The sequence below is a fragment of the Pristis pectinata genome, chromosome 9 (genome assembly GCF_009764475.1).
Source record: "Pristis pectinata isolate sPriPec2 chromosome 9, sPriPec2.1.pri, whole genome shotgun sequence".
Classification (NCBI taxonomy): domain Eukaryota; kingdom Metazoa; phylum Chordata; class Chondrichthyes; order Rhinopristiformes; family Pristidae; genus Pristis; species Pristis pectinata.
Window position 1 is genome coordinate 30,460,783 of NC_067413.1, and position 22,531 is coordinate 30,483,313.

Consider the following 22,531-nt stretch of genomic DNA (forward strand, 5'->3'; position numbering starts at 1 on the left):
GCCAGTTCGGTGGTGCACCACAGCATTTTATTGAGGAGCCTTTTTGGGGAGAAAGGATGATTGTAATAGATAATATATATACATTTTTTTAACAGTTCAATTGATAACAAGCTCACAGGAAATATTCCCTGTCCCCACTTTCACAACATTGTCTGACTGTGCCTCTGCTGCACCCCACCTGTTGCAAAAACGCTCACCTATGTTTTTGTTTCCTCAAGAGGTGGCAATCCACACAAACACCTGGCCATCCACTAACTCGAGGTCATCCAAAACTCTGAAGCCCATGTCCTAACTCGCATCACGTCTGTTCACCCATCGCCCATGTGTGCGCAGACCTGGGAAGCGGTGCTAAGATTTTAAATTTCATCTTTGTTTTCAAATCTCTTCATGGCCTGGCTGCTCTCTATCTCTGTAACTTCATCCATGACATCTGCTCCTTGAGTTCCAGACTCTTGAGCATCTCCAAACTGTTTTGCTTGTTTCTTCTCCATCTTGGTTCCATGAACCTGGAGGTCTGAGTGTTTATTTTAGAAATCATCTGATCTTTAAAGTTTGATCTTCAAGCCACATGAAGCCCCAGACTTGAAAGGTTGACAAGGCATTAGCACATCATGAGTCCCTCCTTCGATCAGCTGCCTTTGACTTGCTGTGGCAGCAAATCTACTTCACCTCAGTAAATAGAACTGCTGTTTCAATTCTTGCCCTAAGCTTCAAACCTCTCTAGAAATTTTCAGGCACTGAAAATCATAACTAACTTTTCTCTCAGCTGAAATGGTGTTCTTGGTGACTTCTGTGTTCAGCTAAAAGCTGAACTAGTTTTTTGATGAGCTGGCAACAACATATTTTCCTTTCTATGTTGAATAACCTCAAACATGTTCACATTCTTGCCTGGCCCAATAATTAATTAAATCAGTTAGACATGTGGTACACTTGTGGTCTTTCCTCACAGCTGGCCTGGGATTAATTGCTCTTAATTTACTTTCCATTGAATATCCAGCTACAACAATATGAGTTAATATAGCATCTTTAATGTAGTAAAATTTCCAAGGTCCATCACAGGAGCATTATCAGACAAAATTGGCACCGACTACTCAAAACAATATTAGGACCTACGACCAAAGAGAGAGGTTTTGAGGAGCTTCTTAAAGGCAAGGGGAAAGCTGGACAGGCAGGTGAAGTAAAATGTGGAAGAATGTGAGATTGTGCACATTGGTAGAAAAAGTAATAAAGTGGAGTATTTTTTTAAATAGTGAGAGGATTGAACAGTGTTGTTGTTCAGAAGGATGTGGGTGTCCTTGTACATGAATCATTGCAAGTTTAGCAAGCAATTGGAAAGGCAAAGGATAAATTGGCTTTGGAGATACAAGACACTGCAGATGCTGAAATCTGGAGCATCCAAACAATCTGCTGTAGTAACTCAGTGGGTCGCGCAGCATCTGTGGGAGGAAAGAAATTGTTAATGTTTCGGGTTGAAACCCTGTATCAGGACTGAGTGGAGAGGCAAGATGGCCAGCATAAAGAGGAGATGAGTTGGCTTTTATTGCAAGAGGATTTTGAGTACAAGGGTGGAGACATCTTGCTCCAATTATTTAGAGCCTTGGTCATATTTGGAATTGTATGTGTGTGACTAGTTTCTCTGTTAAATGAAGGATATACACAATAAATGGAGTGCAACAAAATTCATTAGACTAATAACCAGCATGGGGCATTTGACTTATAAAGAGAGATTAAGCAGACATGGCCTATACTCTTGATTTTAGAAGAATGAGCTCTTGTCAAAATATATGAAGTCTGTACAGGGGTTGACAGGGTAAATGAGGATTTGATGTTTCCCCTGGGTGCAATATCTAGAACCAGTGGTTTACAGTCTCAAAATAATAGGTTGGCCTCTCAGGATAGAGATGAGAAGAAATTTTTTTACCCAGAGGGGAGTGAATCTTTGAAATTCTCTATCCAAGAGGGTTGTGAAGTCCCGGTTGCTGAGTATAGTCAAAACAGATCATAAGGTTTTTAGATACTATATTAAGGAAATCAAGGTAGATGGGGTTAGTGCAGGAAAGGTAAAAGATAAGCTGTAATCTTAGTGAAAGGAAGAGCTAAATTGCATGGACCTGCTATTTCCTATATTTTATGCTCTTAGCAGGTTTGGGGGGGGAGTTCCTGAGTTTAAGGCCTAACAGATTGCTCCTGAGATCCTCAAAAAACACCAGTCTTCAGCCACTTCAGTTTACTCCTCATGATATCAAGAAGTAGCTCGGCACCATCACCTTGTGGATAATTAAGGATAAATGTTGCCAGCGACAGCCACATCCCTAAAACTTTGAAGTAAAGCTAAAGACATGAAAGCTGTTGGTGGAGTGTTTAAAATTGGGAGTGTACAACTAGCCACAACTAAAAGAACACAAAATTCTGATGAAGACACAAGAGACTGCAGATGCTGGAATCTGGAGCAACACGCAAGATGCTGGAAAACTCAGCAGGTCAGGCAGCGTCTACGGAGGGAAATGGACAGTCAATATTTCGGGTCAAAACCCTTCATTTGGACTGGATCTATGACCAAAGAGCAAGGTTTTGAGGAGCTTCTTTAAAGGCAGGGAGAAAGTTGGAAAGGCAGATGGAAGAAAATGTGGAAGGATATGAGGTTGTGCACCTTGGTAGAAAGAATAAAAATTCACCCAGTCCAGATGAAGGGTCTCAACCTGAAACATCGACTGTCCAGTTCCCTCCATAGATGCTGCCTGACCCGCTGAGTTCCTCCAGCTCTTACAGAATTATGATAATTGGTCTTCAAGGAATTTGAAAATATGGATGAAAACTTGAAGGCAGTGCCCTATTATTTGGCAGTGCCGCTCCTTCCCATTGGATCCAGTGCTGCACTTTGGATAAATTTTGTTTGCTAGTCTGTCTCATATAAACAATGTTGCCTGTCACATCTATAGGCCTGAATTAATATGACATTTCCCAAGCCTAGATTCATCCTTGCCCAGGCATCTGGAAATCTGCTGTCTGAACGGGCAAATGCAATTTCATGAGAAGTGTCAGTTGCCTTCTTCCTGCCTCTCCGACTCCTGTGCCAATAGCTCCCTTCCCCTGACTGTCTATCGTACCATTGGTGACTCCCCTTTCCCACCCTCGTCTACCAAGTGCATGCCTGTGGAAAAGAGAGCTGAGTTTTAGAGTTGTGTTTATTTCCCACATCATCATGCTTTTAGTAAAGGTCATAGTCATCAAACTGGCTAAATCATTATGACTGGGATGAGAAAAGGTTTCTTGTGGAGCATTGCCTGTGCACCAAAGAGATCAGCCCTTCAGTACATTCAAGGCTGAGTTTGATGTATTTTTGAACATCAGTGGGACTAGAGCTAGGCATAGGTAGGAAATTTTAATTGCTTTATCACCAGTGATTGTGCCTTTGGCCTGGCCCTAAACTCTGGACAGCACATCCGAGTTAACTACTAGTTTCCCTTGCTTTTTTCTTACCCCTGTAGACACAGGCCTGGCTTTGTGTTACTGCTTCTGCCCAACTTCCTTCATGCATTCCTGTGACCTGCACTGTGGACCTTTGCACTTTCTCTTGTTTTTAGACAGATGCAAAACATGTCAAACCTTGTACAGGGTTGTGAATTAAAGTCACTTGAGCAAGTAATCTAGGTTGACACTTGAATGCCGTACAGAGATACAGCTGCACCTTATGAAGGTACTGTCTTTCAGATGAGGTATTAGACGTAGACCTGTCTGTCTCCTCAGTGAGTATAGAAGATCACAAGGCATTATTGAAGAACACTATTTATCTCTTCACAAACAGAACAAGAGATCAGTGGGTCATTTATCTCAGCTGTTTTGGAAGTTTACTGGGTGCATATTTGCTTCTGTGATTCCTACATTGCAACAAGGCCTACATATCAAAAAATGCATGCTTTGGAATATACTGAGGATATGCAAGTCTTTTCAGTGCAGTTTAGTCAAGGTAAAACCTTTCTGTGTTCCAGGCTACGTCCAAGCATCCAAACGTGAGAAGAAGTTCGCCACTTGTGCTCCAGACCATTCCTACGCTGCTCTGTGTGAATGCTTCCGACGGGTTTTCATTTACCGCCAGCCCTCGCCTGTCCAAACCGTGCTGTACAACCGAAAGGAAGCCAGGCACGTAGGGCAGGTTGCCAAGCAGCAGGTTGCAAACTTGGAAACCAATGACCCGGTGTTGGGCTTTCAAGCTACAAGTGAGAGGCTATTTGTTTTAACAACAAAAAACTTGTTTGTAATTAAAGTAAATGCTGATGGCCCTCAGTAAAATCATTGTGATAGTTTGCAGGCTTTGGAACACCATGTAAAGCCATTTGTTACAGTTCTAATTTAGATATGCTTTCCATAATTACAAAACACATGCTGTTTATCTGTTCATATAGCTCTGGTTATTACAGGCTTCATTCCTTTCAGCAGATCCCTGCACAAATGTAGCAGATTGTGCTACTTAAGTGACACATCTTAGTGATACATAATTAAAAGTGGTTTCACACTTTGAAATACAAGCATAAAGCTTCAGTTTGTGCATCAGAAATGCTGTGTGTGCAACCCTATCTGTCTCAGAGTACAGTGTTCTCCCACCAATAATGTATCTGTGGAGTTTGTACCTCTCTGGAATATGGTGTATGGCCTCTCAAGACCCAGAGACTGATCTAGCTATTACCTGGGGCTGAAAATCAAAAAGAAAACCGCAGATGCTGGAAATCTAAAATAAAACCAGAAAATGCTCAGGCGGCAACTGGGGAAAGAGAAACAGAATTAACGCCAGAACTTTTGAAGAGTTAATGCTGTGTCTTTTCCTGCAAAAGTTGCCTGACCTGCTGAGTATCACCAGCATTTTTTGGATTTACTTCACTACTTGGAGCTCCTCACAACTGGACACACATTACAGGTCCTTCATTTTATAGAAATCACAGCCTCCCTGTCTATTAAGGTCCATGCCAGACCAGCACCATCACCTCCCTGCCTTGCTCTCTCCCCTTCCTCGAAGCTATAATTATAACATCAGCTCCATTCCTAAACATTCCCCTAGGTCCCCACTGACCTAAGGTAGGGTGCTACTTGCTTATGGACAAATGGGAAGCTCACTAGAAACAAAGGTGACTATAGTAAGGTAATGCTGTGATTCTGCAATGTAACAAGGGCAATCACAAGTAAACTGCAGATGACAGCAGATAATACAACTACCTTAATTTGTCCTGCTGTTAACAGCCATTACAAACTGTAACTTCACACAACCTGCAGGAGATCAGAAGGGTTTATTCATAAAATGAAGTCAAACAATAATGAGATGCTTCTGAAATTAATCAAATGTTACACATCTAAAAGAAAACAGCAGTTGCTTGAAATTTGAAATAAAAATGAATGCTGGAAATCCTCAGCAGGTCAGAAAGCATCTGGGAAAATAGAAACAGACTTAACATTCCAGCTAATGACCTGTCGTCAGATGAAAGCTCTTCAACCTGAACTATTGACCATTTCTAATACACCAATGTGGCCTGAATGCTATTGATGTTTATTCCTGAATCAGTGCATCTTACTGAGCTGTGAAAATACATGAAGCCCACAAGCCACTGAACCAGGCAGTTGAAACTGGCATTCAGTGGCTGGCAGTTTCCACAGGGTGAGAATTGTGCCTGTGCTGTGGCTCAGGGAGAGCACAAACACCTCCAAGTCAGAAGATATGTGCGTTCCACTTCCAACCTATAGACAAACACACAAGCTAGTCCTATAGTACTCCACTGAAGGAGGGCTGTGTTATTGGAGGGGAGAAGAGGCTCTGCTGTCAAGTAGTAGTGAAGGAGGCAGTACTGTGGGAGGAGCAACACTGCAGGGAAGCTGCACTATTAAAAGGGCAGTACAGTGGGAAGGGCTGCACTGATGGAGGGAGAGTGCTGAAGAGGGGTGCATTGCAAAGGGGCAGTACAGCACAAGCACTGCATTGATAGAGGGGCAGTACAGCACAAGCGCTGCATTGATGGAGGAGCAGTGCTACAGGGAGGCTGCATTGATAGAGCAGCAGTGCCTCAGGAGCACTGCAATGATGGAGGGCCAGTGCCTCAGGAGGACTGCATTGATGAAGATGCCAGCTTTATGTAGAATCATTAAACAGAGGCCTCATCTGTCCTCTCAGGTGGACATGAAAGATCTGATGGTACTGTTTGAAGAAGAAGAGGAATTCTCCCCAGTGATCTGGACAATATTGGCCTTTCAATTGATAGAACTAAATATGGATTATCTGTTAATACTTCACATTGCTGTTTGTGGGAGCTTGCTGTGTACACACTTGCCACTGTGGTTCTTACACTATGAGACTGATTACAATTCAAAGATAGTTCATTGGCTGTTAACCACTTTGGGACATGCTGTGGTCATCAAAGGTAATGTGGAAATTATTTTAATCTCAACAGATTAAATGGTATATACACATACCACATGCAGAATGTTGCATGGCTTAACCTTCTGAAAGTATCCAGATCTTTATGCTACAGGTAAGGTTGTTCTCAGATCATTGTGTACATGGTTTAAACAGGTGCCGTTTATTCTTTGTTGCAGTGGTAAGGAGCTGTGATATGGTTGGAAATATTGTCCTATGGTTGATATGTTAAACTCTGCCCTTAATCTGCCCATGCCTGCTCCATAAATAGACATGAAAGCTCATAAAATTTCTTCCTCTGACCAATATCCACAAATCCCAATCGTCTTTATTTTCATTTCTCTGTTAATTAGCTTTAATCTTGCCTCTCCAGCTACATCCCACTATACGGCACCCTGCCAAAGTAGCTGAATGAAATAAAAATCCAGGGGACTCATAAATGCCCTCTGTGGAAAGAAATACAAGTTTTTCTAAATTGGGCCTGAATATATCCCCAATTTCACACCAACATGGATGTCTCTTAAGGGCCCTTTGACGTACCTTAGTAAGCCACTATAGCTTGGATGAATAGGACAGGCACTAAATGTCATGGTTACATTCTCAGAATGGGTAAAAAAAAGGAATTTTGTCAGTGTTGCTGAAGTTTCTGTACTTGCTATAACCTCTCTGAATGTAGACAACCTTCACGCTCTTGTATTTTCAAAGAAAAATTGGCAAGACAATGACTTTACTTACTTTCATTCACGTAAACCAGTTGCTATTGTGCCATGGTGAAACATCAAACCAGGATCATAGGTGCCAGTCATTTTGGTGTGGTACTGGATCATGAGACCAAAGGCAATGTGGGAGTCACTGGCGACCAAATTAGCCAGTGGTTAATGGAATGGTTCAGCACAGCTGACCCGGATTTGGAGTCCGTCATCTTTTTACCTGGCTCATGTTTCAACCACCCCCTCGGTTCTCGCAGGGGTGCTTTACAAGTTTTAAATAATTTGGGTTATGTTATGAGTTGCTTTCAATCAGTCAGCCTTCTTCAGTTTGCACCACAAGAGCTGGTTCTGCATTCGTCGACACAGTCATCAACACATCTGCTTGATGGAACCAGAGCTCCAACTGTCTTTTGCATTTGGAGCCTCAGGCTCCTCCTGCAGTGGTGATAAATCATATGTACTGGACATGGGATCATAGAGATTACATTAATATTTGAGAAATGAAGTTCCAAGTGAGGTAGAGACACAGAGACACCTGGCAGTGCTGCTTCACAAATCACACTCAAGCTCAGGCCACAAACAAGCCAGTCAGTAATAAATTCACGAAGGATTTGAATGAGTTCTGTGCAGACAGGTGCAAATATGGAAGGTGTTCCAACAAGGAAAGGAAAGAACTGATCATCTATTCGGCAATCGTGGTTGGATTTGGTTGCAAATGCTTTAGCTTTATCTCTAGCACTGCTGGGCCCTTGATGTGGTAGGAGTGCAGAGCTTTGAGCTGATCTGTTGGTTATGAGATTGCTCTGTCTATTGCATGCGGTGGTTGTTTATTATCAATTCTAAACCCGTTTCTCTGTGCCATTTTGATAATCTGTCTTTTTGGGTGGCATTCTGCTCACCCTTTCTGGGAAATCTCCCAATCTGGTCCTGTCCAAATGCCGGGTTTATTACCCATGGATTGCAGTGTGGTTTGATCATGCATCAATATTATGCATGCCAGCAGACAGAGCATTGAGCACTCTGACATAAGACCACTGCTGGTGGGGAGTCTCAGACCAACTGGACTTTACATCAGCAATATAACTGCAGCCTGGCAACAAGCCACATCAGACGACTGTGAGGGACTTCATAAACCAGTTCTTGCCATCAGCACATTAGAACAAAGGGCTGCTCAGGGACTGGAGCTTTGTAAATGATTGTTTGTGCTTCCTCACAGCTGAGTTTATCAAAATAGATCCAGCCCCACAACATATACAGATAGGAGCCTTGCTCAGAGAACCTTGGAAAACCAGTGAATTAAGCACATTTGGATGCTCAAAAGGCATTTAGTAAAGATCCCACTAATGGTTATAGCAAAAGAATTAGATCTCATGGAGTAGTATGTATTGGACATAGGCTAAGAGTTGGTAAATAGTAGAGAGTGGGACTAAATGAGTTATTTTTTGACTTGCAAGTTGTAATTAGTCAAGGACTACAGAAGTCTGTGCCTGGGGCTTAGCTAACTACTGTGTCTAGATGAAAGGACAGAGAGTAACATTTCTGGGTTTGCTGACAGCAAAGGTCCAGGTGAGAGAGTAACTTCTGAAGAGAACACTCAGGAATGAAGACTGCTTGGTGAGTGGGAATGGAGTATAATGTGGTGATGTTTGAACTTGTTCCTGATATACGTGCATGTCTTTAGTTCCATTGGTGCACACGAGTTCTATCTGCAGATGGGGGATCCATTTAGTAATTTGTAACATGACTGTATAATATCCACCCAGTGTTATTGATTATCAAGGCCTGTGTAACCTCCCCAGTCCCAGCCTAGACCACTCTCAAAAGGTGCTCACAGGTTAACAGATTTTTCTCCATCCAAATCTTGTGAAGGCTGAAGCCTTTGAACACAGTCATAAGCTCTCTGTCCTAGCTACTGACTGCTTCCCTCTGGCAGCTGTTTAAGCTGAACCAGACTCTTTTCAACATTTATGTCATATTTTGTGCTAGTTTGAGTTCTGGATCTATTGCTAAGACTATCTCTGTAACATTGCCTGCCTCAGCTCATCCACACATTAGCCCTGTCTTCATTGACCTACAGTTAAGCAATGCCTCAGTTTCTCACCATTTTCTGTTGTTCATCGCTGCCTATCGCTGTAATCTTAGCCAGTTCTATCACCCTTGAGGTACTTGCACTCCTCCAGTTCAAGCCTCCTGATCATCCCTAGATTTGGTGGGTGTGCCTTCAACTTCGCAGGTTCTCAGCTTTGGAATTCCCTCTGTAAATTTCTCTGGCTCTTGAAGAAACCTCTTTCTCTCTCTCTTGTGGGAAGATGCTCTTTAATCTGCCTTTTTGACCGTATTTTATGTTTAATCTTGTTAAACTTCCTTACTTGATGCAGTCAGATTTTTCATGACACTCCTGCACAGTACTATGGGACTTCTGGATATGTTAAAGGTGCTATGTCAATGCAAATAGCTGTTGTTCTGGTGAATTGTGCTATATTAGGTAGATTTGTTGTATTTATGTGGCAGGTAAAATTTTGGCAATGAGCTAAAAGAAAAGAAGACTTGCTGTTTTCTATTACACTGTGCCATTCATTAATAGAAAGAACATTACCAACACCCCAGCTGAAAGCAAAGAACTGGATTAAGGTTATGATTTTTTAGTTTTATGGAAGAGTTCATCCTTAAAAGACTTGTTTCCGAATGTTGACTCCTGGCACAGAGCCTTGTTCCTGGGACCATGTTTCTGACAATCGCATGCCTCCTCTTGCACTGAGATCACTGGGTATAAACTCCTGGTAGAGCTGCAGTTTTCTGATATGAGCTCTTAACACAAGACTCAGCATTGTGAAGAACCATTTGTAGATTTACTTATGCATTTGAAGTGTTTCAGATTTCCCTTGGGTTTCTGGCTGTCCCAGAGCTGTGAGGGTGCCAGTCACTCACTGCTAACTGGCAGAGTTCCAAATGAACACTCAGCATTAGGAAACCTTTGGTCTTCAGTTATTTTCCTACAATTTCCTCCTCATCTTCCCCTTTCTTGTAGGTTTAGTGAAAAACATAAGGTATAATCTTCCTTGATGATGCCAAATTATCTCTGAATTATCGAAGGGCTGTGTGCTCACGGTGGGTGTCTGGAGAACTGACTCTCTGCTCCGCTGCTTCCTGTCCTTTGGACCCCAGTATTCTATTTGCAAGAGAAACCCATTACATTTCCTAGCGCTTATTATTTCTTGGTGTTATTTCATCAAATGAAAGAGCTTCCTGTCGTAATGTGTTACTGTTCCAGGAACAGGGAAATAATATGTCTGCCAAAGTTGTCTGGATTGTTTCTCATGCTGGCATTAAGCCAGTAATCATAATTGTCAAATCCCAGTGCCTGACACAGTACAATTAACCAACCCGCTAATATATAACTTTCAGTACATTACCTTTCTCCCTGAAATGATTGTAAATACCTCTGGTGTAAGGGCTGTCTTCTTATTAACAAAAATAATTTGCCAAAAGTATAACAAAATGGAGAGAATATAAGGAGTGTGGGGGTGACAAAAGCAACAGAATGTACATGGGGAGATTTTGAAAGGGGTGTGCTGAGGGTGGGTACAATTAATCCCAGTGGTCAGGGCAATTAAGCTTAAAGCTATAACGCAGGTGAGTTGAAAACAGCATATCAGTCAGTTTCACCAAAGACTCTTCAGGGAAAAGGTACTTACTATACTGAAGAAGAGCAGGGCAGTTTTCAGCAGTGCCCTGGATCCAAAATTTACCACTCACTCTACAGAAACAGATTGTCTGGTTGTTATCACATTGCAGTTGGCGGGAGCATGCTGTGTACAAATTGGCTGCTGCACGTCCCACAGCATAAAGGTGTCTGTTTTAAAAAAGAACTTCATCAACTGCAAAGTGCTGAGGGGTATACTTAAGTCACAAAAGGCACTAGAGAAACGCAAGTCTGTATTTTTGGCTGTAAAACAAGAAAGATCTCTTCACTGTGAGGAGATATTATAACAAAATAAGAATCAAGACCAAATGCAGGCACTTGTTCTATTAGAGCCATTTCTTCAGCATAATCAGGAGCTCACTGCTAAATATTGCTAAAATGCTACCCTTTTTTACCAGGCTGTGCATATCTCTGAAATCTTTTGTTCACGAGCATAAAACATCAATATATAATTTTGGAAAAAAAGTGCTGAGTCATCTGAGCAGTTGGGGGAGAAAGATTTCAGCATGCTCTCTAGTACTGCCCCTTGCAGTATATTGCAATGTCTATTGTCCAGTGTGTTAGCACCACATTCCTGGAGCAGGAATTTACTTGGAGTGCAACTGTACAGAGATACAAATTCAGTGCAACTGTCCAGTCACAATCCATAGGGCAGTAAGACAATACGAGTCAGGCTAGTAAGACAGTACGAGTCAGGCTAGATGAAACAGACATCATTCCCTGCCTAATGTGTTAGTACATCCCTGCATTCAGGACATGGCATGAGCTGTCACCTTACTCTGGTGAATTGGGTTACTGGATTATCCCCTGGTTTATCTGTTTACCAATAGTAGACTAAGCTATGATTTGCCTGACATCATAATGTTGTCAAGGGAACATTGACTGAGAATGATATATTTCTGTAAATTCTGGCACATTGGTTTCCAGCAGCAGCCTGTTGGCTGTGACTGTGGGCCTTGGAGTCAAAACATTGTCAGGAAGGTCCATCTCCAGACACTCCAGTGCAGTTCTAGTTCTCAGGTGGATGTCACAGCACCACTGAGGAGCCTGGAGATGTGTTATCTTTCAGTCACTGTCACTGAAATGGATTACCTGGGTACGTCGTTGTTAAAGGTTAGTGTGCAAAACCTGCCTGCTGCCAATCCTACATTGAAACAGTGATTACACTTGAAATATGTGATGTCCTGACATGTTGAAAGGCACTGTAGACATGCCAGCCTTTTCTTCTCACGATGTACATACAACCTCCTACATAATTTGGTGAGAATCCTCTCATAGCCTGTAATCATAACCTCTCCACTTGCAGAAGTGAGGCTGCAGAGTGACCCTGAATACTGTGGTCACTAACTTCATGGAGAAGGATGGTGAACCAGAGGGATACCGAGATCATATTTAGAGGCAGAAAGGAAAAGTAAGTTTTTATTTTAATTTGACGTATTAAAATCTCTAACAACAGTGAATGATCAGTTTAACGAGGTTGATGGACATAACGTCACATTGATACAAGAGACCTTATGCTGTTAAGTAGGGTGAGATTATGACGTCGTTAATACAAAATTCCAAAATAATGTGGATGTTGAGGGCAAGGGGCTATTCCTGCTCAGGAAACTGTGGAGCAGAATAATTTGACAGCAAGCTCTGGAGGACTACAGTTCAGTGCATCTGCACTCCCTAAATTTACTGAGCGATTTGCACATTAATAATGGTGTGCACAGTAAACACATTGTTGCTCCAGCAAGATTCATTTTATTGTTTTCCATTTAGCTCAATCAGAAAAGTTCCAGAGTCGTCCTCATGCCAGCACCTGATGAGAATTGCAGCTTACCTTCTATTACTTTAATATTCTTCCTCCCACACAGCACCACTCATCTGAAGACATCTTTCTCCAGCTGAGCTTTTCTCTGTGGAAGGGCAATTCTTTCCACTCACACTCAGTGTGTCACAGCAAGGGTCATTAAAACAAACTATTGTAAATCTGAATTGATTCTTATTTACCACATCAGTGAAAGGAAAATGACTCATCTTATAAACCAGAAGCATAAGGATCAGGCACTCACCAATGATGTTCCTCACATGGACACTGCAGTGCCCACTCTGAGGAAGGGTTGCTGGTCACACTGGGACTGACAGGATGGTGTAGAGTGGAAGAGAGCCAACTCACAATTGTCCAGCCACAGGCAGAAATGGAAATTAAAAGAAATCTGGGATTGTACAGTAACTTTCATGATAGTAAGGGGTCTCAGAGTCCTAGAGACAGCAGAACCCTTGTGAGGGGCAGTCACTGTGTAATGTGGTAAACACAACAGCTGTCCAGCAGACAGTGGACTCCTATAAACACCAACAGGTTCAGCAGACCAGTTCAGTGATGGTGCTTGAGGGATAAACCTATCTCTACCTGAGAGAGTGGATGTAACATTGATTTAGCATCTTACTGAAACCAACAGCACTTCTAACACTGCAGCACTCCCTCAGTACCGCCCTTCCCCCAGTGTGACATTCCCTCAGTACTGCCCCTCCCATGTGAGGCACTCCCTCAGTACTGTCCCTCTGACAGTGCAGCAGCACTCCTTCAGTGCTGCCCCGGCATTAATGAGGCAATTCCTCAGTACTGACCTTCTGAAATCCAGTGCTCTATCAGTACTGCCCTTCTGTTAGTACTCCAACATGAGTGTCAGCTAATATACAGTATCCCTAATAGTTTCTAATTCCAGATAAACCTAATGGTCAACAGTGAATGGGAAAGTGGAACAGCATGAGCATTGATGAATTTCCTGCTTCATCGCAGAACTTTGACAGAAACCCACTGCTCTCTGTATTCAGATAAAATTAGAATGAGAATCTTGGGGCATTTCCCCAGAAGTTTTTGCTGCTAAATTACAACATGCAGGGGTATCAGTATTAACCCTCTGTGATGGGATTAATACAGTTGGATTTGAGTTAACTGTATTAATGGTGCCAATGTACTAGATTATTTTAATTCCAAAAGAATTCTGCACATTTCCTTCTCTTCAGTAAATTAATCCACCAGTGAGTTAGGAGGCTATAGGCTAATTGCCTCATGATAAGCTGAACAAAACACTAAGGATAGCTGAAATAGTTCAAAACTGAACTCTGAACCTTGGCAACAGATTGCTGCCTTTAATTTACCTCAAGGTGGCATAGGCTTTGAACAGAATGAACACTTTCAGGCCAACATTGAAAGAAATGTCATGAGTTCATAGGCAGTTTCTTTCAGGGTTCCCACAGTGCACACAATGCTCAAGTCAAATTTTCATTCTCACACCCGCACATTCCATTAACTGTAGGTGTGGAAGGCAGGAAGTAGGGAGTGAGGTGTGGGTGGTGGGGTGGGTTGAAGGTAAAGGGACAGGGTACAAACTGGGTTTTGGGGAACTAATGCAGGATGGGACATGGTTTAGGGGAGTGTAGCTACATGGTGTGGGTGAGGGGCTAATTGTGCTGGGGAAAACAAGTACGTGTGGTGCTGGCGGATTGAATGCATATTTGGTAATTTATTGCTGCGCTCTGCTCCTATAATGTATTCTGGAAGCTCCACAGGACTTGTAGAAATTCATCACTTAAAGCTGATCATGCTGTGTGACAGCAGTGATACCAGACCAGTAACCAGGAAACCAACAACAAAAACAAAATGAGTTGAGCCCTCTAAGATATCTTCATTACAGGGTTCTGCTGTGCACTGGGTGTGTCTAATTTATAAATCAACTTGTACTGAGGAAATCATTCCCCAAAGTTAATAAAAATGTCTTAAAACATTCATTGCTGCCCGTTGATGTCTGGTTTTCCTGGGTACTTCCATCATACCACTAAAGCACAGATAAATGACCTGTGTGATTAAGGGTGAAGTTTGGGGGATTTATTTCATCCCTCTTAGGATGAATATCCTTCAAACTGTGATTTATGGAGATCGTAAAAAAATTCCTGCCTGGTTTAGCTCCCAGATGGGAGAAGTGTTCCAGTGGACAGCTGAAGTCACAGTCATTGAACTTGGAGATGGACAAGGACCCAGAATTGAAGGAGCATGGAGATCTTGGAGCATTGTGGGGTTGGGGGTTACTGAGTTAGGGATAGGCCAAGCCTGGGAGGGATTTGAAAACAAGGATGAGAATTTTAAACTTAATCCAACAAGGGGATGAGGGGCAACTGAGACTCTGGGCAAGAAAAGATGAAGAACAGCAGAACTATAAGCAAGGGAACCCAGCTAGGAATTAGGCTGCTAGCTCCTGAAGGTCTCACAAAGCCGAGGCTCCCTTGCTGCGTTGTCCCTCTTCCCCTAGACTTCAGTGACCATTCTCTCCCACCACACCTATCACCTGGTGAACTGAGAGAATCACCAGCCACAGGCACTGTTTAGAGAATGACCTGCACATTTCCAGTTCTATATATATAGATGAGATTATAGGACTGGGAGGCATTTATTAACCTTTAAGGGAATTAAGCGCACCCTGATAACCATTATTATCAACAATCACACATAAACAACAATTACTGTAATTAGTAATATTACACAATGCTAAAACAATCTTTGTAGATGTGCAGTCATAACAATTTCATTCCATGTTATTAATAATACTTAGGTTTGTACCCAAGATCATATGGTAAGTAACTGGCAAATTCACTGTATTACATTCTCTAGCTGGAGGGATGACAAAAGATAAGTAATCCAGTCTAGCACACCCCTCCCCTGCCTCTCTTTCTGTCTCTGACCCCGAATACATTGGAGTCATTGTTTCATAATATAACCTCATCCAATTAGCTGCAGCTTTAAACAGAATAATTCCCCAGAACTTGACTAGCTCCATCAGTTCCTTGGATCTCATTCAGAAGTTTTTTCGATTAACAAAGTTTAATATCTTTCAGAATCTCTGTCAGCCAAGCCTTTCCGTGAGGTCAGCTTATCAGCTTACACCTCTGTGACTGGATTCCTTTCTCTCTAAACTTTATCACAGAAACTTGTTTAGTGAGTAAAAATTGAAAGTTAGGAATTAACCATTTCCTTCCAATCACCCTACAGTCACACAAATAAAAGGCATCACTTAATTATCAACAGCACAACACAATATGGTAAATATCCAAAACATGAACTGCACCACATGGAATACTGAGACTATGGGGGAGATACAAGTAGACCTACAATAGAACATAGAATAGTACAGCACAATACAGGCCCTTCGACCCATAATGATGTGCCAATATTTAAACCTCGCCTAAGATTATCTAACCCCTTCCTCCCACATATCCCTCTATTTTAAATTCCTCCATATGCTTATCTAGCAATCTCTTGAATTTCACCAATGTACCTGCCTCCACCACTGCCCCAGGCAGCGCATTCCATGCCCCGATCAGTCTCTGGGTAAAAAACCTTCCTATGATATCTCCCTTGGACTTCCCACCCATTACTTTAAAGCCATACCCTCTTGAATTGAACATTGGTGCCCTGGGAAAGAGACGCTGGCTGTCCACTCTATCTATTCCTCTTAATATTTTGTACACCTCTATCATGCCTCCTCTCATCCTCCTTCTCTCCAAAGAGTAAAGCCCTAGCTCCCCTAGTCTCTCCTCATAATGCATACTTTCTAAACCAGGCAGCATCCTGGTAAATCTCCTCTGCACCCTTTCCAGCACTTCCACATCCTTCCTATAATGAGGCGACCAGAACTGGACACAGTGCTCCAAGTGTGGTCTAACCAGAGTTTTATAGAGCTGAGTCATTACCTCGCGGCTCTTAAACTCTTAAAGCTAATACCCCATAAGCTTTCTTAACTACCCTATCCACCTGTGAGGCAACTTTCAGGGATCTGTGGATATGGACCCCCGGATCCCTCTGCTCCTCCATACTACCAAGAATCCTGCCATTAACTTTGTACTCTGCCTTGGAGTTTGTCCTTCCAAAGTGTACCACCTCACACTTCTCCAGATTGAATTCCATCTGCCACTTCTCAGCGCAGCTCTGTATCTTATCAATGTCCCTCTGCAATCTTCAACAATCCTCCACACTATCCACAACACCACCAATCTTTGTGTCATCTGCAAACTTGCTAACACACCCTTCTACCCCCTCATCCAAGTCATTAATAAAAATCACGAAAAGCAGAGGTCCCAGAACCGATACTTGTGGGACCCCTCTAGTCACAGCCCTCCAATCTGAATGCACTCCCTCCACCACAACCCTCTGCTTTCTGCAGGCAAGCCAATTCTGAATCCACATGGCCAAGCTACCCTGGATCCCATGCCCTCTGACCTTCTGAAGAAGCCTACCATGTCGTACCTTGTCAAATGCCTTACTAAAATCCATGTAGACCACATCTGCTGCACTACCCTCATCAATCTGTCTGGTCACCTCTTCAAAGAACACTATCAGGCTTGTGAGACACAATCTGCCCTTCACAAAGCCATGCTGGCTGTCCCTGATCAGACCATGATTCTCTAAATGCCCATAGATCCTATCTCTAAGAATCCTTTCCAACAGCTTGCCCACCACAGGTGTAAGGCTCACTGGTCTATAATTTCCCAGACTATCCCTACTACCTTTTTTGAATAAGGGGACAACATTTGCCACCCTCTAATCCTCTGGTACGATTCCCGTGGACAACGAGGACTCAAAGATCCTAGCCAAAGGCTCAGCAATCTCCTCCCTCGCCTCACAGAGCAGCCTGGGGAATAGTCCATCAGCCCCCGGGGACTTACCTGTCCTAATATTTTCTAACAGCTCCAACACATCCTCTCTCTTGATACCAACATGCTCTATAAAATTAACCTTACCAACACTATCCTCAGCGTCATCAAGGCCCCTCTCCTTGGTGAATACTGAAAAGAAGTATTCATTGAATACCTCACCCACTTCCACAGCTGCCAGGCACATCTTCCCACCTTTATCCCTAATCGGTCCTACCTTTACTCCCGTCATCCTGCTCTTCACATAAGTGAAAAATGCCTTGGGATTTTCCTTAACCCTACTCGCCAAGGCCTTTTCATGTCCCCTTCTTGCTCTCCTCAGCCCCTTCTTAAGTTCCTTCCTTGCTACCCTATATTCCTCAAGAGACCTATTTGATCCTTGCTGCCTACACCTTATGTATGCTGCCTTCTTCCTCCTAACTAGATGTTCCACCTCTCTTGTCAACCATGGTTCCTTCACCCTTTTCTTTCTCTGGATCTCCAGGACAAATTTATCCCTAACATCCTGCAAGAGATCCCTGAACAACGACCACATCTCCATAGTACATTTCCCTTCAAAAATGTCATCCCAATTCACACTCGCAAGTTCTAGCCCTATAGCCTCATAATTTACCCTTCCCCAATTAAATATTTACCTGTCCTCTTTGCTCCTATCCTTGTCCATGACAATGCTAAATGTTAGGGAGTGGTGGTCACTGTCGCCCAAATGCTCACCCACTGAGAGATCTGTCACCTGACACGGTTCATTACCTAATGTAGATCTAATATGGCATTTCCTCTAGTTGGCCTGTCAACATACTGTGACAGGAATCCATCCTGGACACACTTAAACTCTGCCCCATCTAAACCTTTGGTACTAAGCAGGTGCCAATCAAAATTTGGGAAGTTGAAGTCTCCCATGATAACAACCCTGTTATTTTTGCACCTTTCCAAAATCTGCCTCCCGATCTGCTCCTCAATATCCTTGCTGCTACCAGGGGGCCTATAGAATACTCCCAGTAGAGTAACTGCTCCTTTCTTGTTCCTAACTTCCACCCATACTAACTCTAGAGAGGATCCTTCTACATTATCCACCCTTTCTGCAGCTGTAATAGTATCCTTGACCAGTAACGCCACCCCTTCCCCTCTTCTCCACCCTCCCACCATTCTTTTTAAAACACTGAAATACGGGAATATTCAGTATCCATTCCTGCCCTGGTGACAGCCAAGTCTCTGCAAGAGCCACAATATCATAGTTCCATGTATTTATATAAGCTCTCAGTTCATCACCCTTATTCCTGATGCTTCTTGCATTTAAGTAAATGCACTTTAGCCCATCCACCTTACTACTTTTATACCCTATACTCTGCTTCTCCTTCCTCAAAGCCTCTCTATATGTTAGATCTGGCTTTACTCCATGCACTTCTTCCACTGACCTATCTCTCTGGTTCCCATCGCCCTTGCAAACTAGTTTAAACCCTCCCGAACCACACTAGCAAACCTGCCTGCAAGGATATTGGTCCCCCTCGAGTTCAGGTGTAACCCATCCAATCTGTACAGATCCCACCTTCCCCAGAAGAGATCCCAATGATCCAAAAATCTAAAACCTTGCCACCTGCACCAACTCCTCAGCCACACATTCATCTGCTATCTCTTCCTATTCTTACCTTCACTATCACATGGCACTGGCAGCAATCCTGAGATTGCTACCCTTGAGGTCCTGTTCTTCAGCCTTCTGCCCAGCTCCCTAAACTCACTTTTCAGGACCTCATCCCCCTTCCTACCTATGTCATTGATACCAACATGTACCACGACTTCTGGCTGCTTTCCCTCCCACACAAGAACGATCAGAGACATCCTGGACCCTGGCACCTGGGAGGCAACATACCATCTGGGATTTTTGCTCATGTCCCTAGAACTCCTGTCTGTTCCCCTGACTATCGAGTCCCCTATCACTATTGCCCTCCTCTTCTCCTTCCTTCCCTTCTGAGCAACAGGACCAGTCCCAGTGCCAGAGACCTGGCTGCTGCTGCTTGATCCCTGTAGGTCATCCCCCTCAACAGCATCCAAAGCGGAATACCTGTTTTTGAGGGGAACAGCCTCCAGGGTCCTCTGCTCTGTCTGCCTGTTCCCTTTCTCTCTCTCTCCCCTGACAGTCACCCATCTATCTGCCTCCTGGACCCTAGAAGTACCTGCTCTAAAGGGGGTGACTGCCTGCTGATGCACAGCATCTACATAACTCTCTCCCTCCCTGTTGCTTCACAGTGTTTGAATGCGACTCCAGCTCATCAATTCTGAGCCAAGGTTCCTCCAGCCTCAAGCACTTACTGCAGATGTGGTCTCTGTGCACTGCAGCAGGGTCCACTAGCTCCCACATCATGCAGCTGCAGCACATCACCTTGCCCTCCATCTGAACTATTTTTTTCTTACCTAGCTGTAGTCTACTTAAAAGTTATAATAACCGTAAACCTTACCATTACTTACCAGCTACTCACCAGTGTTGTTGCAGATGGCCTCCGCCTCTTGATGCTGAAGCCCGTTATGCCAAAGCCAGTCACTCTAACTCTGTCCACTCCGACAATGGCCGCCCCAAAATGGCTGCTGTTTGACACGACCTCCTTTTTATTGGCCCTTATTAATTAGCCCGGACCTGTGAGGGACCCGCTGTTCCTTGGTCTCTCAGCTCCCGATTCACTCCTAAGTAAAAAGCCCATGAAAAAAATGAACTTTTTAAAGGGTTTTAGACCCGACCTGTGAGGGACCTCTGCTCCTTGGTCTCTCAGCTCCTGATGAGAGTTATCATCACTGGGGGAGGTTCATGGATAGGGAAAGTTTAGAGGGATATGGGCCAAATGCAAGCAAATGGGAATAGCTCAGGTAGGCACCCTGGTAGGCATGGGCCAGTTGGGCCAAAGGGCCTGTTTCCACACTGTATAACTCTGACTCTATGACCAGCAGCGAGACATTAAATAAGTGCTGAGATTGCTGTGAGGCTGAAAACATTTATTCCTTGAGACCTGCAGTATGTAAATTATGACGTCATTTTTAAAAAATGAAAATGTTCGATTTCTCAAACCCACAGACCTCTAGTGAGTGTATATCATGCTTTGTTTTTCAGTTGCAAAGAGGGGACATTAAGGCACATAAGAAAATACACATAGAACACAGCAGTGACAGAAAAGGTCACATCCAAGTAAAGACTGAAGCAGTAGCAGCTTCTCATCTAGCAAGCACTTTCCCGGTGCTGTGACTTGTCCTGGGTTTCTGAAGCTCTCTTTCCCCAAAGTCACAGTGAAGGATGATAAAAGCCTCCTGTAAATCCTGCCCCACTTCCATTGTCACATAGCTCTTGCTGGTTCCCCATTCACCCCCCTGCATTAATGACCAGACCTCCCCATCGTCCCCTTTCCTCAATGGCCACTGGCTCCCAGATCCAGCAGCAAACACCCGGCCCCTGCAATTTATAACTTGTAAAGTTCACACCCTTGGTTGTAAATATTTCCATGGTTGCCACATCATTAAGACTTGTAGCTCCACACCGTCTTCCAGTGCTCCCAGCTTTTCACCCTGCTTCTTATGCACTCCTCACCTGTTCATTGACAGCAAGTGCCTGAAATCTTACACCTCCACCCCAGCTCTGAGAAATATCCCTCTCACCTCTCTCTCCTTCCTTAAAGGTCTCCTCAAGGCCCATATTCTTTACTCTGTTCTGACTCCATGTCCAATTTCCTACTTGCCATTTGTCACATTCTTTGAGTTGTTCTCATGTCTTTTGTCTGAGTTATTACGCTGAGGCCTCATCTGCTTTCTCAGTTGGATGTGAATGATCCCGGGCACTATTCTGAAGATGAGTTGGGGGAGTTTTCGCCATTTGATATTCATCGCTTATCAGACTTTGCCTGTGAGCTGATTTTTCTGACCATTGTTGCGTTGCCATATGTTGGAGCTTATTGTGTGTATCCTGACTGCAGCTGATGATCTAATGTCAGAATTAGGCAGTCACATATAAACAGGAAAGGCTAGACATCTGAAATTGTTGAATTCAGCATTAAGTCATGGGCCTTAATGTGCCTGGATGGAAAATGAGGCACTGTTCTGCATGTGTATATTGGCTTTGTTGGAACAGTTTGAGAGGCCCAAGACTCAGAGGTCAGAGTGGGAATAGGATGGAGAATTAAAGTGACAGGTAACTGGAAGCTTAGGGTCACCCCTGCAGACTCCGTGGTGATATTATCCAATCAGCATTTGCTTTCTCCAAAGTAGAGGAGGCCACATTGTAAGTATCAGATTGGAAGAAGTGCAGTAAATCGCTACTTCACCTGGAAGGAGTGTTTGGGTCCTTGGATGGTAGGAAAAGGGCTGGTGTTGCATCTCCTGCAGTTGCATGGGAAAGTGCTGCAAAAAGGAGAGTGGTTGGTGGAGATGGAAGAGGGAACTAGATTTGATTAAAAAATAGTCCCTTAAGAGGCAAGACAGGGAGTGAGAAAGGTCTGACAGACTAAAATGCATCTACTTTAATGCAAGAAGCCTGACAGGTAAGGCAGATGAGCTCAGGGCATGGATGGATACATGAGACTGGGATATTATAGCTATTACAGGAACATGGCTGAGGGATGGGCAGGACTGGCCTCTCAATGTTCCGAGGTACAGATGCTACACTCGTGATAGAGTTAGGGGTAAAGGAGAAGAGGGAGTTGTGATTTTGATTAGAGAGAACATCATGGCAGTACCTAGAGACGATGTTCCTGGCAATTGTCCAGTGAGGCTATATGAGTGGAAGTTAGAAATAAGAAGTGGGTGATCACTTTGATGGGATGTACAGAAGGTCTCCAAATTTTCACTGGGAATTAGAGGAGCAAATATGTAGGGAGATCACAGATAGCTGCATGATTAATAAGGTTGTAACTTACCTAATATTAACTGGGATTAGATGGGGCAGAATTTAAGTGTGACCAGGAAAGTTTTCTCAAGCAATTTGTAAACGGCCCTACAAGAGATGGGGCAACACTGGACCTCCTATTGGGAGAGGAGGCTGGGCAAGTGGCTGAA

At 43.5% G+C, this 22,531-nt stretch overlaps 1 protein-coding gene across 2 annotated transcripts in view; it reads left to right on the forward strand.

Annotated features, from left to right (window-relative positions):
- The window catches only part of nudcd1 (NudC domain containing 1), a 92,594-nt gene extending 86,354 nt beyond the window's left edge, over nucleotides 1–6,240 (forward strand). The window contains exon 10 of one of the 2 annotated variants that reach the window (XM_052023186.1): nucleotides 3,990–6,237. In XM_052023186.1, coding sequence (XP_051879146.1) covers nucleotides 3,990–4,288 — 299 coding nt within the window. In that variant the 3' untranslated portion in view covers nucleotides 4,289–6,237. Of the gene's footprint in view, nucleotides 1–3,989 lie in introns of both variants that reach the window. The other variant, XM_052023187.1, reaches the window with a different exon arrangement.
- The last annotated feature ends 16,291 nt before the right edge of the window (nucleotides 6,241–22,531 follow it).